Raw genomic sequence first — 19,483 nt, 5'->3', positions numbered from 1 at the left:
TTCTTGGCATAATGTCCCACCTAAAGAAAGCCTATTTGGTGGCGAAAAAAAACAAGATATAGTTCATTTCATTGCGATAAGTAATAATAAAGTTATAGACGAATGAATGGAAGGAGTGCTGAAAGGTGAAAATTGCTCTGGTGGTCAAGGGGTAAAACCCCTCAGTTGGGAAGTGGTTAATGTGTTTGGCAAGCTTAAAGGGAAGGTTCAGGAACTATGAAAAAAAATAAAAATCCTTATCCACTTAACTGGGGCTTCCTCCAGCCCGTGGCAGGCAGGAGGTGCCCTCGGCGCCGCTCCGCAGGCTACCGGTGGTCTCTGGTGGCCGGCCCGACCTGGGCAAGCCGGCGGCCAGGTCGGGCCTCTTCTGCGCTCCATTGTGCGTTCCACGCCGGCGCGCTGACGATATCTGACGTCCTCCGGGCTGTACTGCGCAGGCTCAGAACTGCTGAGCCTGCGCAGTACAGCCCGGAGGACATCCGATGACGTCAGCGTGGAACGCACAATGGAGCGCAGAAGAGGCCCGACCTGGCCGCCGGCCGAGGGCACCTCCTGCCTGCCACGGGCTGGAGGAAGCCCCAGGTAAGTGGATAAGGATTTTAATTTTTTTTTCATAGTCCCTGAACCTTCCCTTTAAAGGAGTTATCAGGCTAAATGAAGAAAATCTTGTCAATCACCGCCACGTGGAGCGGACTGCGCAGGCGCAGACTACTGCGCCTGCGGAGTCCGCTCCGGTCACGTGGCGATGATTGACAGCGGCGCAGGGACAGTACAGGCCGACCTTGAGTCGGGGACCGGGACGGAGCTGCGTCGAACGGCTGCGTACAGAGCTGCGGTGAGGGACATGCAGGGAGATTGGGGCTGGAGGAAGCACCGGGTAAGTAGCGCTTATTTTCTTCATTTAGCCTGATAACGCCTTTAAAGGGAAGGTCCAAGCAAAATAAAAAAATGAGTTTAACATAGAGGTTTAATGCGTAAAAATTTACGCATTGGACCACTAACGCGTAAAAATGTATGTGTTAATGTTCCTGCACTAGCGGGAATGCGTAAAGATGTACGCAATGCGGCCCGCCGACCTCCCAGGTCGGCAAGCTGCCAGCGGGGGACTGGAGCAGCAGTGAGTGACTACGAGGGCACAGGATGGCTGCATGGGGCTGGTAGAAGCCCCAGGTAAGTGAAACTCATTTTTTTATTTTGCTTGGACCTTCCCTTTAAAGCCTTATTAGAGTAAAATGACCTGAAAGAGCCCACCCGCGGATGGGCAGTAGTACGGAGCCACGGGCTCTGTGCTACTGCGCATGTGCGGTTGGGCTCACGCGGCTGTTGCGCACACTTAAACCAGGAAGAGGAGCTGCGTGTCCCTGATGTGAAAGGGGCTGCGCTCAGCAATGGGGGGCTTGTTGCAACCGAGGAAAGCCTCATTAGAATCCTGAGGCTTCCCTGTCTAAATAGTGAGTAGCAGATTTTGAACCTGAGCTTCAGGTTAGGTTTGCTTTAAACAATGCAAATTGCCTGGCTATCCTGCTGCTGATTCTCTGCCTCAAATAGTTGTAGCCACAGACCCTGGGCAAGCATGCAGATCAGGCGCTCTGACTTAAGTCTGACAGGATTAGCCTTATGCTTGTTTCATGTGTGTGATTTAGACAATACTGATGTCAGAAAGATCAGCACGACACCAGGGAACTGGTATTGTTTAAAAGGAAATAAATGTGGCAGCCCCCATATCCCTCTCACTTCAGGTGTCCTTTAATGCTAAGCATTTCACCTGCAGTCTTTATATTAAATCTAGTACTCCTATGTCCCTTCTTCTTTTCACCACATTTTGTTGGGATTAGATTGGGAGCTCCTCTGGTTCACACTCAGAGCGCAAATCGCGATTTGGCAGCTCCAAACTTCACAAGTTTGTCGCGATTGTGATTCCTGTTCAAAAGAACAAGAATCACATTGCAAACGCCCCCAAATGCTGCATGCAGCGCGTTTGAGATTTATGCAAATCGCACACGCTGCAGTGAGGATGATCCCATAGGGAAACATCTGCACAGCACTTTTGCTGATCGCAATCAGCAAAGTGCTAAAAAGCACCCCAGTGTGAACAAGCCCTGAGGAACAGTTAGTGACAGGAACTCTTTGATAGGAACTCTTTGATGTCCTCTGTGAAACGCTGCAAAAAATATCGGCGCCATGTAAATGAATTACAATATTTAAAATTAAGTTTAATGGCAGTCTCTGAATTTTAACACAGAAAAGAATTCCTTTAAATATGGTAGGACTGTGATATCTTGTTTTTCTCTAATCTGGTGAAATGTGAATAAAGTAAGATCAAACACTCACCAAAAATGCAGATTTAGTAAAGACATATGCAGATCTGTTAAAGCGGATCCGAGATGAAAAACTAACTATAACAAGTAAATCGTCTATATATCTTATCTAAAGTTTAGATCGTTTACACAGCATAATCTAGCTGCAAACAGCTTCATTAGTTTATGATTATTTATTCCTGTGATACAATGAGGGCAGCCATGTTTTGTTTGTCACAGGCTGAGGGCTGGAGATGCTATCAGCTTGCCTGTGTGTAAATTCACTCTCCTCTACTCCTCCCTCCTCCCCTCTGCCTCTAAAATCAATGGCTAGTAACCTCCTCCTCCTCCTTCCCAGACTGAGCTCCCAAAAGCCCTTGCTACAGTGCCAAGGCACTCTAAAAAGCTGTGGGCGAGGCTTGTTTAGTTTATAGGGAATTAGGGTATTACAACAAAACAAAAAAAGTATTTGGCTTGAGGAATGCCCTATAAACTATATGAAAAGAACACAATTATACAATGAGTAAAAGTTTATCTCGGATCCACTTTAACATGCTCGGTGCCTGTGAAGTGCATCCTGTATAGTCCACAGGATAAAGTTACTGTAGGTTAACCCAGCCCAGTATATTTCATTGGAAGCCAAGGTAGTAACCTCGCAAGAGGAAGTTAAATCACAGGGCTATTATTTTAAGTGTGGTATGAAATATACAGCCAGCATTGCTTCCTGTTGTGAGCTCTGCGCATAAATACAATGCCTTTTATTTGCCCTGTCCTGATTCTCCTATTGTCAACACGTTTCCTATGTTGTTGTGTTCTGTTTGTTTTTTCCTCAGGACCACTTTCTTTCTCAATACTCCAATGAACACACATTTTTGTATTTCCAGGCCTCTGATTGGTATGTAGATTTCAATGTTGCTGGTGGAACTGATGGAGAGGGCTGGCAGTATGCTGCAGACTTCCCGGCGTAAGTGACATACCAACTTATCCCTACTGACTGTAGTGAATGCAGGTTAACTACTTTAGCTGTACATTTATTCATTCAACCCTTCATTTACTGGCTAAAATGCTGCATGTCCAAGGTCCTGGTGGATTATTATTATTATTGATCTGTGTAGCGCCATTCTCTTACCTGGCATTGTACAGAGTAAGAAAAAAACATGGGTACATAGTGACTACAAAAATACAAGAAACAAAAGGAAGAGATCCCTGCCCTTTTTCATGTGTTTATTCTAGTTGTTGTTTCACCTCTACGGATTACATTTTTGTGCTTTTTGGTGTAGCAGGATAGTAGCTGAAGTAGAGCAGTATAATTGTTATTCAGTTCGGCTCTGTTCCCACTTGAGCGGAGAACGGAAATTTTTTGTCCATTCTCTGCTCATTAAAAAACTGACAGTGAATGGTGTCTATTTTATATTCCCATCCTAATTTAGCAGTGCATTTCAGGAAAACTGTGAAATGGCTGTTTTTATACACAACAAACAATGTTAGCAAGCTAAAATAATGATTGCCTTTAATCGTTGCAACAAATAAAGATGAACTGAATTTTTTTTTCTTTTTGCCAAATTATGCTTTTAAAACCGCAACTTTTGAGATAACCCCCCCCCCTTTTTTCAGTTAAGGTACAGGTAGTCCCCGACTTAAGAATACCTGACTTATGAACAGCCTGCCGATATGAACAGCATGGATTCTGTGGGAACAAGTCCAAAACATTTTTTTTCAAATGGGACTTTTTTGGGGAAAATCGATTAAAAAAGTTCAAAACAAAACTGCCTTTGAAACTTGTATAAGCAGGTACAGGGGGCAGAGGTGACATAGAGGGGGACACTGGAGGCACAGGGGGGCACAGAGGAGGTAAAAACAGAGATAGCGCAGTGTTCTGACTTAAGAACAGATTCCAGTTATGAAAAATCCTACAGTCCCTATCTTGTTCGTTAACCAGGGACTACCTGTATAGAGAAGGTGATCAGTGATGCATACCAAACCACCACCATCACCTTCCCACAGAGATCTGTTGGCCGGGCCTCCCCTATTCCCATTCAGCTAGCCCCATTACAGAGCCTGGTCCTGTGTGTAATTAATGCAGAGTGGCAGTGGGAGCATTATACATTACCTGCTCCCAGCAGCAGTACAGGTCCTCTTCACTCCAGCTCAGTGCCACTCCATGCAGCCAAACACCATGTGGCTCACAATGAATGTTACGACATGCATAGAAAGAAGTGGAGTGAAGAGGACCTGTTGTGTTACTGGGAGCAGATAATGTATTGCTCTGCTGCTGCTGAACATAACTGTCCCCGAGCACCCCCACTCAACCCTCTGTTGTTATGCAGCTGTACTTTTAATAAACACTTCTGTTGTAGGATATGACCCGTGGATTCATATGCATATATCCACTTCAAGTTCTCAATGAGTAAAGAAAACACAAATTGGTGCTGATCACAATTGCCAGCATTATGTAAGCATGGTTAGAGTGATGTCATGTTTGTTCATACACCTACAGAAAGAGAAGGAAGATTCCTCTACTACTATTTAGACCATTTGCTGGCTTCCGATTATGTTGCAATGACAGGTAAACAGTGGTCAGAATGACCGGCCACCTTACGCTAAGCTGATTGAACTCCTAACACAGTCCCGTCCTGCGCTCTCACAGTCACTTATGATGAACCTGAAGACAACCGCAATGAAATCAGTCTGTGTCGGCATTATTTTAATAACTAACCAGTAGCTTATGATGATTGATGTACTTCTGTTCACACAGCTGCCAGCAGAGAGAACAGATCTAATCATGTGCTCTGGCACAATGACAGTGGTGGATCTTGTAGTAAACATAGCCGAGTGTCTGCCATAATTAAAAAGACTGTCATGAATTGACATTGGTCAGAATCCAAATTTCCACTCTTAAATTATTATCACAGTGTTGTTTTTTTAGTCAGGCAAAGCTGTTTATTTGGAATATTTTTTTTCCTACTATATCTTCATTGTGACTGATTTATTATGAGGGTTTCTTATTGGATGCCAGACGTCATAAATGATAGGAGGGCCTTTAAACTGCCAGATATAGATTTTGCTTTTCTGGAATGTATATTATTGAACACTTTGTTTGGGGCACTTTACACATCAGGAAGGCTAAAAAAAAACAGCCGTAAAATAAGGCAGTAATATAGACACCCCTTGTGAAGTCTTTCCAGTGTCACCCGGAGATGAAGGTTCACAGACTGCCCGGTTTCTAGGTACAGGCAATGCGGGCTGCTTACTCTACATCCTAATTAGTGGGCTACCTATACTGGGGGCACCTATAACTGGCTACCTATACTGGGGCATCTATAGCTCGCTACCTATACTGGGGTACAGCTGGACGCCAATCCTAGGTTAAGGGGCTTATACTTGGGACATCTGGCTACCTATACTGGGGGTGGGGGTGGCTACATAATACTGGGGGCCACCTCTGGCTAAGTCATACTGCAAAAAACTGCATCGCAAATGGCGTTCATGAACCTTGTGGGGGAAGGAGGCTGGCACAATTTTTACACCCTCATCTTGTAACCAATTTAGCCTAGAAACTGCCCTGTTCGCAGAGATCTGAAAAAATACAATAAGGCCGGATCCACACTATAAGCGCTTTTCTGAGCGCTTTGTGATTGATTAGTGCTTTTTAAAAATTTCTCCCATTCACTTTCATTAAAATCGCCGCGATTTTTGAGTACGTGATCTCGGCGATGTTTATGTGATTTTTACCACGATTTTAATGAAAGTGAATGGGAGAAATTTTTAAAAAGCTCTCAGAAAGCACTTATCAATCACAAAGCGCTCAGAAAAGCGCTTATAGTTTGGATCCGGCCTAAGAGGCTGTGCATACCTGCGTTGTGTTACTTTTTTCAGCAACATAAAACTTGTGCGATCCACAAGAACTTTGCACAGTGCATAGACAGCACTGTCTGATGTCTCCACTCATGTGCTGCACAGCAGTGTGTTCTGGCAATGCGCTGCATGCATTTTGGTGCACTGAGCAGTGCAATCCCATTCAGTGTAATTAAATGGAATAAGCACTGCAGCAGCCAGGAACGCAGGTGCCGTTCATTTCTGTAAAACGTGCGGCCACCTGTGCTATTAGCCAACACACAAGTGTGGACAGCTCCTAAGCCTGCTTTACTAAGATTGTATCAGCTGGACTGCATTAATGGTTCTGTAGTTCTTGGACTGGTTTTGTGAAATAATGTCTGCTCTCAGGTGGCAAAAATTTCTCACAGTGTGCCAAAAATGTGTGTAAATGGGTGGGGGGTGGGGTTGGTATATACGAGTCAGGTGTGCGGTACCCTATATACAGTGCACACATTAGAAGTGTGCCTGTATCTATAGTTACTTTTCCTCTTTCCTGGCAGCCATCTTCCCATTCTTGCAGCTCTGTAGACACTAGAGGTTCAGGCTTCACTGTCTTCTTGTTCCGGGCAGCCATCTTCCATCTACCATGCTGCTCTGCACTCGCTGCTAACCTCTAGCAGCAGCGGCGAGTACAGAGTTGCGTGGGAGATGGGAAGATGGCTGCCCGAAACAAGAATACAGTGAAGCCTGAACCTCTAGTGACTACAGAGCTGCAAGGATGGGAAAATAGCTGCCAGGAACGAGGAGAGGTAACTCTAGGTGCCAGCACGCTTCCACTCTGTATCACATGCACTGGGGCGGCTATGGGTAAACATTGGAGGTCGGAAAGGTAACTATGGATACAAACAGGGGCGTAGCAATAGGGGTTGCAGAGGTTGCCACCGCATCAGGGCCCTTGGGCCAGAGGGGCCCCAATGGGCCCACCCTCAACTACAGTATTAGCTCTCTATTGATCCTGTGCTCATAATAATCACTTCTATAGATACTTTAAATAGTGGTAATCATTAACAAACTGTTCCCCATCCTCTTCTTGCACCTCTGACACTGTAGTTGCCATTGGCAGCTTTTGGTGTGCCATATCAATTGTTATGTATAGAGTGCTGGGGGGGCCCCATTCTAAAACTTGCATCGGGGCCCACAGCTCCTTAGCTACGCCACTGGATACAAACACGCTTCCAATGCGCACTCTGCATCACATACACAGGAGGATGCTTGGGGGAAACCTGAAGATATTGGGGGTTCGCTTATAATCTCATAATATTATTATTATTATTTTTTAAGGGGTTAAAGGGGGGGAGAGCATATACTTGTGACAGTGTATACTCAAGTATACACAATATTCTACTATTCAGTAAACTTATTGAAACAGAAAGTTGTTCTGAGGACTGCTCAATGTCATCAACCCTAGTTGTACTGTAATGTGACCCAGGTCAGAGTTTTGGACTTTTGCCACCTGCTAGCAAACAATGTTTAATAAATCCAGGCCACTGCCTACAGGATCACTTATGTTCTTAAAGGACAAAAAAAAATGTAAAATGCCTATGTACACATACATATGAGGCAAACCTTTCTCTCAGAGTGAGATGCACTATAAATTGCTTTTCTCCGCTGCCTCTGTTGCATACAATAGTAAATAGTAAAAATATGACAGGTTTTAGACTAGGCCAGTTCCTCATGGTGGTTTTCAGTATTAAAAGCACGTCCTGAAAAGGATCTCTACAAAGATGCTGACCAGCTTCACTACTGGCTTGGACAATGTTGGACTAGGAGGTGGTAAAACTGAGGAAATCCACTTGCTGGCCAAGCAGTAATAATCATGTGTTGCTGATCACAGTGAGGACTTGCTGTAGGTTCTATTGGGAGTGATAACACAGGGTTACTGCTGCTTGGCCAGCAGGTGGATTTCCTCAGCTTTACCACCCCCCAGTCCAACACTGCGCTTGGACGCTATTCGGGCAGTTGAATTGAGCAACTACTGTTCAGTAAGACGTGAAATACTTGTCTTTCAGTTTTCCGCTTGCGTTTACTGCACACCATGCGTGTTTGTATGTAGAAAAAACGCAAGTTTTTTTCACAGCAATTAATGTAATTGATAGAGAAAGCTGACAAAATGTTGTGCAGAATTATCCCTGCAGGATGTCATTTTTGTTTTCTGCACATGAAAAACGCATTGTGAACTAGCCAATAGATTAACATGAGTTCTCAGTTTAGTGCAGAAAACGCACACGAAAACAGTCAAGTGCGATCCCTTCCTTAGTGTTTTTTCGTGGTAGTGGTCCATTAACTATTCTTCAGCTTGAGAGAACCTTTAGTAAACTGGATCTGATGCAGAGCATCCATAGAGCAGACATTTGTTGTAGGAGGGTAAGACATCACTGTTAAAACAATTTTAGAGTGGATATTGATTGATATTATTATTGATGCCTGTTTATGGCTTTTTAAAAGGGACAGAAAGAAACCGATAACAGTGTCGTTAGGAACTCTAACAAAGCTTGTATGCCTCTCACGACTTGCTTCATTTGTCTGTGTGTGGTGTAGTACAGAATGCACAAACTTTTCTGGGAATTTACTGCTGCTTGTCTCCCCTTTAAGGAGATCTTTAAAGGGATACTTAGGTCAAAAATAAAAAATGATTTTTACTCGCCTGGGGCATCCCTCAGCCCCCTGAAACTGTATGGCGCCCTCGCAGCCTCGCTCCGATCCACCTGTCCACGCTGGCGGCTACTTCCGGGTTCGGCAACAGCCGCTGACAGGCTGGGAACGCGAGTGATTCTCTGCGTTCCCAGCCGCTATATCACCCTCTATGTTGCTATAGCGTATAACATATACGCTTTTGCTGCATAGAGGATGATATAGCGGCTGGGAACGCTGAGAATCACTCGCGTTCCCAGCCTGTCGGCGACTGTCGCCGAACCCGGAAGTAGCCGCCGGCGGGGACAGGAGGATCGGAGCGAGGCTGCGAGGGCGCCATACAGTTTCAGGGGGCTGAGGGATGCCCCAGGCGAGTAAAAATCATTTTTTATTTTTGACCTAAGTATCCCTTTAATCACAGTCACTTCCTACCCCTAAAACCTCCATGCCTTTAACCTCTTCTGGATGACAGTGATTGAAATTTACACCCAGGGACGGCTCTAGGCTTATGGTGGCCCTGGGCGGAGAAAGAATCTGTGGCCCCCTCGCCTGTCAATGTGGTATCTTGTGCGCAGTAAATGGCCATGTCCATTGCGGACACTGCATACCCCTTGTGCTGATGACACAAATGTTAAACCTTTGCTGAAATTTGTCACTGGGTTCCTCCCTCACTGTTTCAGCATGTGGCGTCCTTTCTGTATGCTGCCGGGGTGAGGCTGATGGGGAGAACCTCTTGGTGACTAGGCTGTAGAGGTTGCCTTTACTAGTGACGCTCGCAGGTGTTGACACAGCACACAGACACAGTGTCACTGTCACCTGCTGCGCAGTGACGTGTGCAGCCACGTGTTCTTCGGTGAGTGCATATGGTGACCCCCCCCCCCAGGAATAGTGGCCCTGTGCACATGCACAGATGGCACATGCCTAAAGCCGCCCCTGCAATTCCAACCAGGGCATAGATTTCATTTACTCTAACCACACGGTTCCATTGCTATCACCGTTCGCGCCATTTTGTCATCGCTGCAGCCTGATTGCTCTGCTGTCATAAGGCCAGCAGAGCTCCGCATGCCAGTCAGCAGCCAATTAAATCGGCTCGTGACCCTGTGGTCACTGTAAACCATTCATAGTAATCACAGCTGTTTCTGAAAAAAAGAAGAGGGGGAGTGCGAACAAGTTGTACGAAAGTACTTAATGTAATCTATGGTGGTCATCTGGACTAGGAAATGAAAGAAAGCAATAAAATCATAACTGGGTTATAACTTTTCCCCTCGAAACAAAAAAAGTAGTTATTTTTATCAGGGCTGTGGAGTCGGAGTTGGAGTCGAGGAGTCGGAGTCTGGGCAATTTTGGGCACCCGGAGTCGGAGTCGTTGATTTCATAAACTGAGGAGTCGGAGTCGGATGATTTTTGTACAAAATCTACAGCCCTGTTAAGTATTAGACTAAGGAGTCGGAGTCGAGGAGTCGGAGTCGGAGTCTGAGCCATTTTGGGTACCCGGAGTCTGAGTCTGAGTCGTGGTTTCAGAAACTGAGGAGTCGGAGTTGGAGTCGGAAGATTTTTGTACCGACTCCACAGCCCTGATTTTTATTGCTGCCCCTTTCTCTGTTGGGATAGACTTAGCTACTTCCTGTCAGGATAACATGTAGAGGAAATCCCCTTTTATGAGGACAACAATAAAGGGGGTTCTAATTTCTTTAAATCTATTCAGAACCTAAATCCATTTTTCTCCAGAGATGAGCTTCAAGCCCGCCATGCTATGCTCCCCTTAGCTTTAAATGAGTAGGGAACATTAGCTTCACACAACAGTCTTTCACTTTGATCACTATGACTGAGTATTCTTTGTGATTACTGGGGTCATGTGACTGGAGAGACCACACTGATTGGTCTCTGATGATGCGTCAGATGCCAAGGCTGCCGGCTGCTGCACTCACAGGATTCCTCAGATATGCTAAAGGGAGTTAGGAAATTAACATTTTTTTAAAAAAAGGGAAGGTGCTACAAGAATTCAAATTGAATACACTGCAGTGGGATGCGGTTAAGCGAATAGCGAGTCAGAATCAGATTTTTGTACTGGTTGTATAGAAAATACAGTCAGTGTACTTTGTGTGTGAAGTACTATTGTCTTAGGGCCTTTTCATACTAAGGCTTGGTTCACACATAAAAAGGTGTCCTGTCAGTTGGCATCAGTTTTGGATGTGTTTCTATGAAGGTGTTCCCACATAAATCTGTACATTTCCAGCCCGATCCAGTCCTGTCAGTTTTTGGTGTGTTTCTATGGGTGTGTTCACACACAAAAGGTGTCCTGTCAGTTGGCATCAGTTTTGGATGTGTTTCTATGAAGGTGTTCCCACATAAATCTGTACATTTCCATCCCGATCCAGTCCTGTCAGTTTCTGAATGTGTTTCTATGGGTGTGTTCACACACAAAAGGTGTACGTTTCCAGTCCAGCTAGGTAAAACTGATTTTTATTTATGTGTGAACCAAGCTGTGCAGTGCTCTCAGTTGTGACGCATCGCACGTTATGTGTGGCATACATTGTAACAATGTGACTTTACTGTTACCGTTCACAGTAGAGAAAATGTTCACATGCATTGCTATATAACGCCTCCGGAAACATTTTATTGCACAACCCAGGTGATTTCCCACCAGATAAATTTGTGCTAGAGCCACCTATTTGCACTGAAATTGTCCCCTAGCACACATGCTGTGCGTCTGTATTGCGTGCACGAAATCGCAATTGTGCACGCTTTGGCAAGTGTGAAGGAGCCCTAAGAACTCTTAGCCTCAATATCAGTCAAACAACAGAATGTGACAGCCTGTGCAGTACCCTTCAAAGGTCATCTTGTAAATAAATAGTTATTTATACCTCTCTGCAGGTCCTATCATGGCTACAAGACCATAAAGGATTTTGTGAGGAGAAGACGCTGGGCAAGGTAAATAAGGATATGTGTTCCAGGAATCTCTACAGGACACTTTGTTTTGTTTGTTCAGAACACCAGGTTCTGTTTCAGCCTCTGTGCTGCCACAGGAACAAGTTGCTTGTATGCAGTGATCTATGTTTATGGCCATCAAGGAACACTGTGACAATGAGTAATGTGGGAAGGCCTTGCTTTCTGAAATGGTCTTCTGTGGGGTAAGGTGTGCCAGGTTAAAGTTTACAGAAATAATAAGCTTTGATGACAATAAGTCTTAAAAGATTTCTGGCTGTCATAATCATCTTGTGGTTTCACTAATGAAATGCGTCGCTTGGAACAAAATATGGAGTTCTGATATCTCTGGGTGCATGCTTTTTCCACACACACAACACTCCATTGACCCTCCATCCCACTGCATATCAACAGAACACGTCATCAGCTATACAGCTGACTTTGCATCTGTACGGTGTTGGCCCATCGATGTCACAGACATCATCTATCACAGGTGTATATGGGCCTTTAATATGTCAGTACAGAATAGTACTGGCAATAGCACCTAATTGTGGCTCTCACAGAAATGGTCAGTGGCACACCCACCTTGTTGGGTAGAGTGTGCAAGGTGTCATCACTGGGTGCTGTGTTGATGTGGGTGATGTCTGGTCTGGTCTCCTAGCCCCACAGATTGTGTGACTGCACTTCTCAGCCTGAAATTCAGTCTGTTAAATGTTTTTTTTTTACAAGGTGACATAGCTACAGAAAATCTTCTCTCGTTGGGTAGGCAATGGTTTCTTTACTTTTGATCCTGAAGTACTACCTTAATTAATAAAAAAAAAAGTATAGCATGCATGCCCTTTCACTGTAAGTACCAAAATTCCAGTTTCTATAATGCCTGTTTGTTTCACAGAAAATGTAAAATCACGACAAGTGGGCCTTGGCAGGAGGTACCCCCCATCTCCTTGTGGGACGTTTCCATATCTCCAGGCAGAGTAGCCAAGGATGATGAACCCATTGTACTCTGGGCCATCAGCAACAAGGGAGATGTCTTATGTCGGATGGGTGTCACCAAACAGAACCCTGCAGTAAGATCAATGTCTCATTCCAGTAAACCTCATTATAGTAACTTGATTAGGGGACTTTCCTCTGTTAAGGTTCATACACACCTACCAACTATCTGACAAACTTGTCTGTTAAGCCCCATACAACTTTTGTTGTGGAACAAGTTGAAACAACTAAAAAAAAGTATTTTGCTATTGTTCAAAAAGCTGATAAGACTGATAAGAAGTCCAACTGTTGGGTTGACTTCTTATCAGTCTTATCAGCTTTTTGAACAATAGTAAAATACTTTTTTTAGTTGTTTCAACTTGTTTCACAACAAAAGCTCTTTGACAATTGTGCTGCATAATAGACCGCTGCTGAGCGTGTGTATGGGGCTTAACAGACGAGTTAGGCAGATAGTTGGTAGGTGTGTATGAGCCTTTAGTAATGACATTTGGAATTGGAAGTAAAGATTAGTTTAAGTCAGTGGGCATGTCTGAATTCCACCTCCCCAATTGACTTCAGAATTTCAGAGGACACCATCTCCTAGAAGTTTGCATGTTGTCTGGGTACTCTGGTTTTCTCCCATATCCCCAAATCATGTAGATAGGTTCATTGGCATTGGTGCCCTCTCACTCCCCAAAGTGGCCTACAACAGACTATGAAAACAGCGCTTTATGCATACACAATATTAACCACTTGACGACTAGGGGATTTTTCATTGATCGGTGCTGCGTGGGCTCTACAGCCCGCAGCACCGATCAGGAGTGCAGCAGGGCGATCAGACTACCCCCCTTTTTTCCCTACTAGGGGGATGTCCTGCTGGGGGGGTCTGATCGCCGCCGGCTGCATTTGCTTAGCGGGGGGGGGGGCTCTTCAAAGCCCTTCTCCGCCGTCTCGCCCGCTCCCTACCTCTCCCTTCCCCTCTGAGCGGCGCAGGACGGATATCCGTCCTGCGCCTGATAGGATAGGCTTTAGCCTATCAGATGCCGGCGATCCCCACCAGAGGCCGGGGATCGCCGATCTACGTCACGGCGCTGCTGCGCAGCAGTGCTGTATGCTGTAAACAGCGGGGATTTCTTCCCCGCCTGTTTACATTTTGCCGGCGAGCCGCGATCGGCGGCTCTCCGGCTGTTCACAGAGACACCCTCCGTGAACTGAAATGGAAAGGCCGCTCGAACGAGCGGCCGTTTCCATGGAAGCCCTCAGACAACCAGTTTACGCCAATCGGCGTTAGCTGGTCGTCAAGAGGTTAATGGAAGGGATTGATTGATTGCTTTCATAAATGCATTTTTGGCTGGAGATCTAGAAGAAACTATTGTAGAAGGATCTTCCCTCTAGCCTAAAAGCGTAATAACATAATGGTTTTCTATATCTGTTCAGTGACACTTCTCCCAGCAAATCAAATAACAAGTATTTCATTCATCGTATTTCTGGTGATGGTAACAGGAAAACGGTGCTTGACATTAGTGTGAACATAGCTTTAAGCTATTTGCAGTGCAATGATGCTGTCTCATACAAGCAGTAAATACTGCAGTTTCTGTGGACTTAAAAGGATTTGTATGTATGGCATTACTTTTTAACCACAACCTTTTCATTTTAGTCTTGTTAGCCCTTTAAGACAACTCCCATAATACATTGCAGTGCTTTGCGGTGGATGTGTACATGTAGTCTTTCATTTGCCAATCTGCTTATTCCCTGTGCATTCCACTAATTGAAACAACTAATAGATAGGAATAATGCTTACCACAAAAAACTAATCCACCCCTGTTTGCCTTTGTAGGGCTCTTCTTGGCTGCATGTTGGCACAGACCAGCCATTTGTTTCTGTATCCGTTGGAGGAGGGTTTCAGGTATGGGCTATAGCTCGTGATGGATCCGCCTTCTACAGGGGCTCCGTGTCCCCCAGTCAGCCAGCAGGTAATATACATTGCATTTTAACTGGCAATCACATTCTTTGCCATGAACATGTTACATGTTGCCAATTTTTTTAAAGAAAACCAGAGGCCCCAGAAAAAATATTCTATACATATCTGGGGCTTCCTCCAGCCCCATACGCACGGATCGCTCCCACACCGCCGTCCTCCGCTTCCTGGATCCGGCGGTACCGGGTCCCGTAGTTTCGGCCAGTCGGCAGCAGCACGCGGCCAATTGTCCGCATCACAGGGGCTCCCGGCATACCATTACGCGTGCTGCTGTATACTGCGCAGCCGCACGCGTAAGGGTATGGAGGGAGCCCCCTGCTCATGTGGACAATTGGCCGCGTCCGCCGGAAGTGACGGGACCCGGTACCGGCGGATCCAGGAAGCGAAGTACGGCAGCGTGGGAGCGATCCGTGCGTATGGGGCTGGAGGAAGCCCCAGGTATGTATAGAATCTTTTTTCAGGGGCCTCTGGTTCCCTTTAAGCAATTTAATGTTATTAAAACTCTCTTTTCAGTTTTAATTTATAGCATGCTATGAATTTCCTAAACCAACTGTAATTTCAAAAATTGCATTTATTTTCTAGCCTAAAATCTCGACTTTGTTTTAGTATAGATAGCCCAGGTAGGTTTTCTACCTGCATGAATAATCAATTGGACAAAGGAGGTCTTCTTGGTTACTTTTCTCACCTGCACTAACTTGCTGTAACTCTTACATTGGCAGACTTCCTTCCTGATCTCTCCCCCTCTTACCTGCTGTCAAGTCAGTGCGGAGTGCTCAGGAATACACCACATTATACTGTAGAGCTGGAGTGCCCATTACGTCGATCGTCGCTGCAGCCGGTCAAATTCTGCTGCCGGCATGCTGCTCTCTGTCGCAACCGCTGCACTGTGTTAAATTGTGCTGCTCTGCTGCCCTATGCTGAGCAGCCCACGGGCAATCAGACATGCAAGGGGGGGGAGAGGCACAACTGATTGAAAGACAGTCCCCCCCCCCCCTTCTCCAGCACTTCCTGTGGGAGATGGCTATCTTTCATCCTTCGATGGCTGGCCTCCTCTTCCAGCAGTTTCCATGGGTTAGGGAACAGGAGCTGATGGTAAGTTGCTGTGTCAGAGCAGCCATACAGCCTGAATAGTGGCTCTAGGGAGGAAGAGGAGGGGAAGAGAGGATGGAGGAGAAGAAACAATCAGGCTGCAGGTAACTATTGGTGATTATTTTTTATTATAGGTGGACATCAAGGATTTGAGGGTATGCTGCACTATGTGGAGGGCCTAATTACTTTGTGGCGGAGGGACTCTGTTACTATGCTTGAGTAACATTATTATGAGTATTTGAGAGGTGGCTAGCCTAATTCATTTTGAAAGATTAAGGGGGATTTTTCTTAAATATATGTGTGGATGTAGATGGGCCTCTGATCTGTATTTGAAGATTTATGGGGGGGGGGGGGGGGGGGAGTCTGCCTAATACTTAACTATGTTTGGAGGTGTGAGTCTGCCCAATTATGTGTGTTTGGGGGGGGGGGGGGGGGGGGAATCAGTAGATCACTTTGACCGGGTAGTTCTCAAAGAAGCTCGAGAACCGAAAAAGTGTGGGCACACCCTGCTGTGGAGTGTGCTACACACATTATTATTATTTAGTATTTATATAGTGCTGCCATCTTCTGCAACGATTAACTGTCCCTCGCAGGGGCTCACAATCTATTCCCTACCATAGTCATATGACTATGTATGTATTGTGTAGTGCATGTATCATAGTCTAGAGCCAATTTAGAGGGAAACCAATTAACTTCTCTATATGCTTTTGGGATGATGTGGGAGGAAACATACAAACTCAGTGCAGATAGTGCCCAGTTATCTCTGGCAATTATTATCTTTTGAGTTTATTGTCAGTTCAGGTTTGCTTTAGGTGATCTTCCTTGGCACCTGTTGTTTACACTTTATAAAACTGCTTCCATCTCCGAAGGGTAACGTCCAATACAAATTCCACTGTAATGGATGTAAGTACGTCCTATTTTTTGGCTTTTCTGCTGAGAAATCTGTGAATGAGATTCTTCTTCTCTATACAGTGTACTATAATCGAAGACTTCCTAATTGAGAAGCCATTTTGAGAGTTTTGTTCCATGTTAAATGTCAGGAACAATGAAGCTTAGCGCTAGGCTTTGTGTTGCCGATGGCCTGGGGCGCTTCTGACAGCCATCTGACGGAGGAGGCACTGCACACTGCGTGGCAATAAGTAAATAGCACATTCACATTAGAGGTGACCTTCTAGCAGCCTTAATAGAAAGGCAAATATATGTCTATGACAGTGGCAAACAACCAGACTGGGATATTCTATAAACACGCTAAACTGATAATCTTGGTGTGAAAATAAGTCAATAGCAATGCTTTGTTATAGCATGGTATGTATTTGTGCCATTGTATCTATCTAGAGAATGGGGCACAAGCTACAGAGTGATTATTTCTTAACTATTGTTTCTTAAAGAGACTCCGTAACAAAAATTGCATCCTGTTTTTTATCATCCTACAAGTTCCAAAAGCTATTCTAATGTGTTCTGGCTTACTGCGGCACGTTCTACTATCACCATCTCTGTAATAAATCAACTTATCTCTCTCTTGTCAGACTTGTCAGCCTGTGTCTGGAAGGCTGCCAAGTTCTTCAGTGTTGTGGTTCTGTGATGCATCTCCCCCCTCCAGGCCCCTCTCTGCACACTGCCTGTGTATTATTTAGATTAGGGCAGCTTCTCTCTTCTCTCTTATCTTTTACAAGCTGGATAAATCCTCCTCTGAGCTGGCTGGGCTTTCACATACTGAGAAATTACAAACAGGCAGAGCTGTCTGCACACTGCAGGAAGAAACAGCCTGACATTTCAGTGGAAGATAGCTGCAGGGAGAAAGAAACACACAAATGATCTCTTGGGATTCAAAAGGAAGGCTGTATACAGCCTGCTTGTGTATGAATGTATTTTCTATGTGTGGACATACTGTACATCAACCTACTTCCTGTTTTGGTGGCCATTTTGTTTGTTTATAAACAAACTTTTTAAAACTGTTTTTAACCACTTTTAATGCGGCGAGGAGCGGCGAAATTGTGACAGAGGGTAATATGAGATGTCCCCTAACGCACTGGTATGTTTACTTTTGTGCGATTTTAACAATACAGATTCTCTTTAAAGGATGGAAAAACTATATAAAAAAAGGCCTTCTCTGTGATGTCCACTTAGCTCCCCACAGCTGCTTGTAATAATCTACAGTACCTATATCTAGTTGTTCTTATGATTCAGTATCGGTGGCTTAGACGAGCCTTGCAGCCAGAAGGAGCTATGCTGATTTATGTGTCATTGGTCCCTCCAAACACTAGGGGTCCTAGTTGGGTAGAAATAGAAAAAGTGTGGTTAAATGGAAATGTCATTGTCCCATATGCAATTAACTTTTTCTCCTGACCTTTCTCCTAGGTGATATTTTCACAACTTTTCAATTAAATGCGTTTTAAAGCACCAGCAAGCAAGAAAATACTCAAAATAATTTCAATAGTACATTCTCACCCAGAGATGGATTAAGATGTAATGGGATCCTAGGCTAAGTAGTAGTTTTTGGCCCCCTTGTAGTCTTTTTGGCCCCCTTGTAGTCTTTTGGGTAAGATGGAGAGGAGAGAGGTCAGAGAAGGTGGCAGGTGAGCCCCTTGACACCCACTAGGCCCCAAGCACCTGCCTAGGTTGCCTGGTGGATGATCCCGCTCTGTTCTCACCTCATTTTTGGTGGTTTTTTTAATTGCAAAGTGCTATCAAATTATTCTAAGAAGATGAAAAAGTATCTCCTAGGAGGAAACTACAGAGAAAAAGTTAATTGGGCCATTATGTTAAATAAAAAAATCAAAAGGGGAAATGTACAACATTTATTTGTAGGAAAAATAACAGATTTTTGAACTTTGGCAGAAAAGTTGAAACGTGAAACAGAAATGGTGTTCCATTATTACATTATTGCCTTTCCATATTTGAAGTGTTTTGAGCCCCCAAGCCAAAAGTTGGTGGAGGTCTTTGTGCAAATACTTTTCTGTTTTTTTTCCTGATTATTATAGAAGCCAACGGTCTGCTGTTCTAAGTAGGTGCTACTTAGAACAGCAGAGGGTTGGCTTCTATAATACTGTATATTCTCGAGTATAAGTCTAGAAATGTAGGTCTGTTTCACTTCATAAAAGTATAGGGGTCGACTTATACACAAGTCACAGTCAACACTGAGTACATTGAGTGATGCGTGTGCTAATAGTGACATTCCCATTTGCAGCAATTTACCCTGCAGTAAGTGATACTTTGAGGAAAGGAAATGCCAGGAAAACACAGGTCTGAAAGTCCTGGCCACAACTATTAATAAGGAAAGGGAAGGGGGAGAAATACTGGGCTGCAGGAAGGGGAGAGAATAATTGCTGCACTTGGGGGTCTGGAGGAGTTATTGGCTGCAATTAAGGGACAGGAGGGGTTAATGGCTGCAATACTGTATACAGTGCAGTCGTGAACCCCTCCTGAGCCCCAAATGCAGCCATTAACTTTGCTGGGTAGACTTATACTTGAGTCAGTCCAAAATTCCAGCTTAAAAGGGTTAAATATAGGAGTCAACTTATACACGAGGTTGACTTGTATTCAAGTATATATGGTATACAGATTTTCTACATAGGAGATAATATAACTGATGTTTTTTTTATATTTTCCGTATAGCTGTGTTTATTATTTTAGGTGTGCAAATTCCTGTTGTCAGCATCAAGACTAAATGGCTGCCATGCTGAAACAAGTGTTCTTTTTGAGTACTTATATCTTAACT

At 44.6% G+C, this 19,483-nt stretch overlaps 1 protein-coding gene across 2 annotated transcripts in view; it reads left to right on the top strand.

The window, feature by feature from the left end:
• Nucleotides 1-19,483, top strand: part of TECPR1 (tectonin beta-propeller repeat containing 1) — a 122,790-nt gene that overhangs the window by 82,491 nt on the left and 20,816 nt on the right. The window contains exons 18-22 of one of the 2 annotated variants that reach the window (XM_068244572.1): nucleotides 3,182-3,261; nucleotides 4,795-4,863; nucleotides 11,679-11,735; nucleotides 12,622-12,796; nucleotides 14,536-14,671. In XM_068244572.1, the coding sequence (XP_068100673.1) occupies nucleotides 3,182-3,261; nucleotides 4,795-4,863; nucleotides 11,679-11,735; nucleotides 12,622-12,796; nucleotides 14,536-14,671 (517 nt within the window). The remainder of the gene's footprint in view (nucleotides 1-3,181; nucleotides 3,262-4,794; nucleotides 4,864-11,678; nucleotides 11,736-12,621; nucleotides 12,797-14,535; nucleotides 14,672-19,483) is intronic. The other variant, XM_068244573.1, reaches the window with a different exon arrangement.

This window comes from Hyperolius riggenbachi, chromosome 7 (genome assembly GCF_040937935.1).
Source record: "Hyperolius riggenbachi isolate aHypRig1 chromosome 7, aHypRig1.pri, whole genome shotgun sequence".
Classification (NCBI taxonomy): domain Eukaryota; kingdom Metazoa; phylum Chordata; class Amphibia; order Anura; family Hyperoliidae; genus Hyperolius; species Hyperolius riggenbachi.
This window is presented reverse-complemented; position numbering and strand designations above follow the sequence as displayed.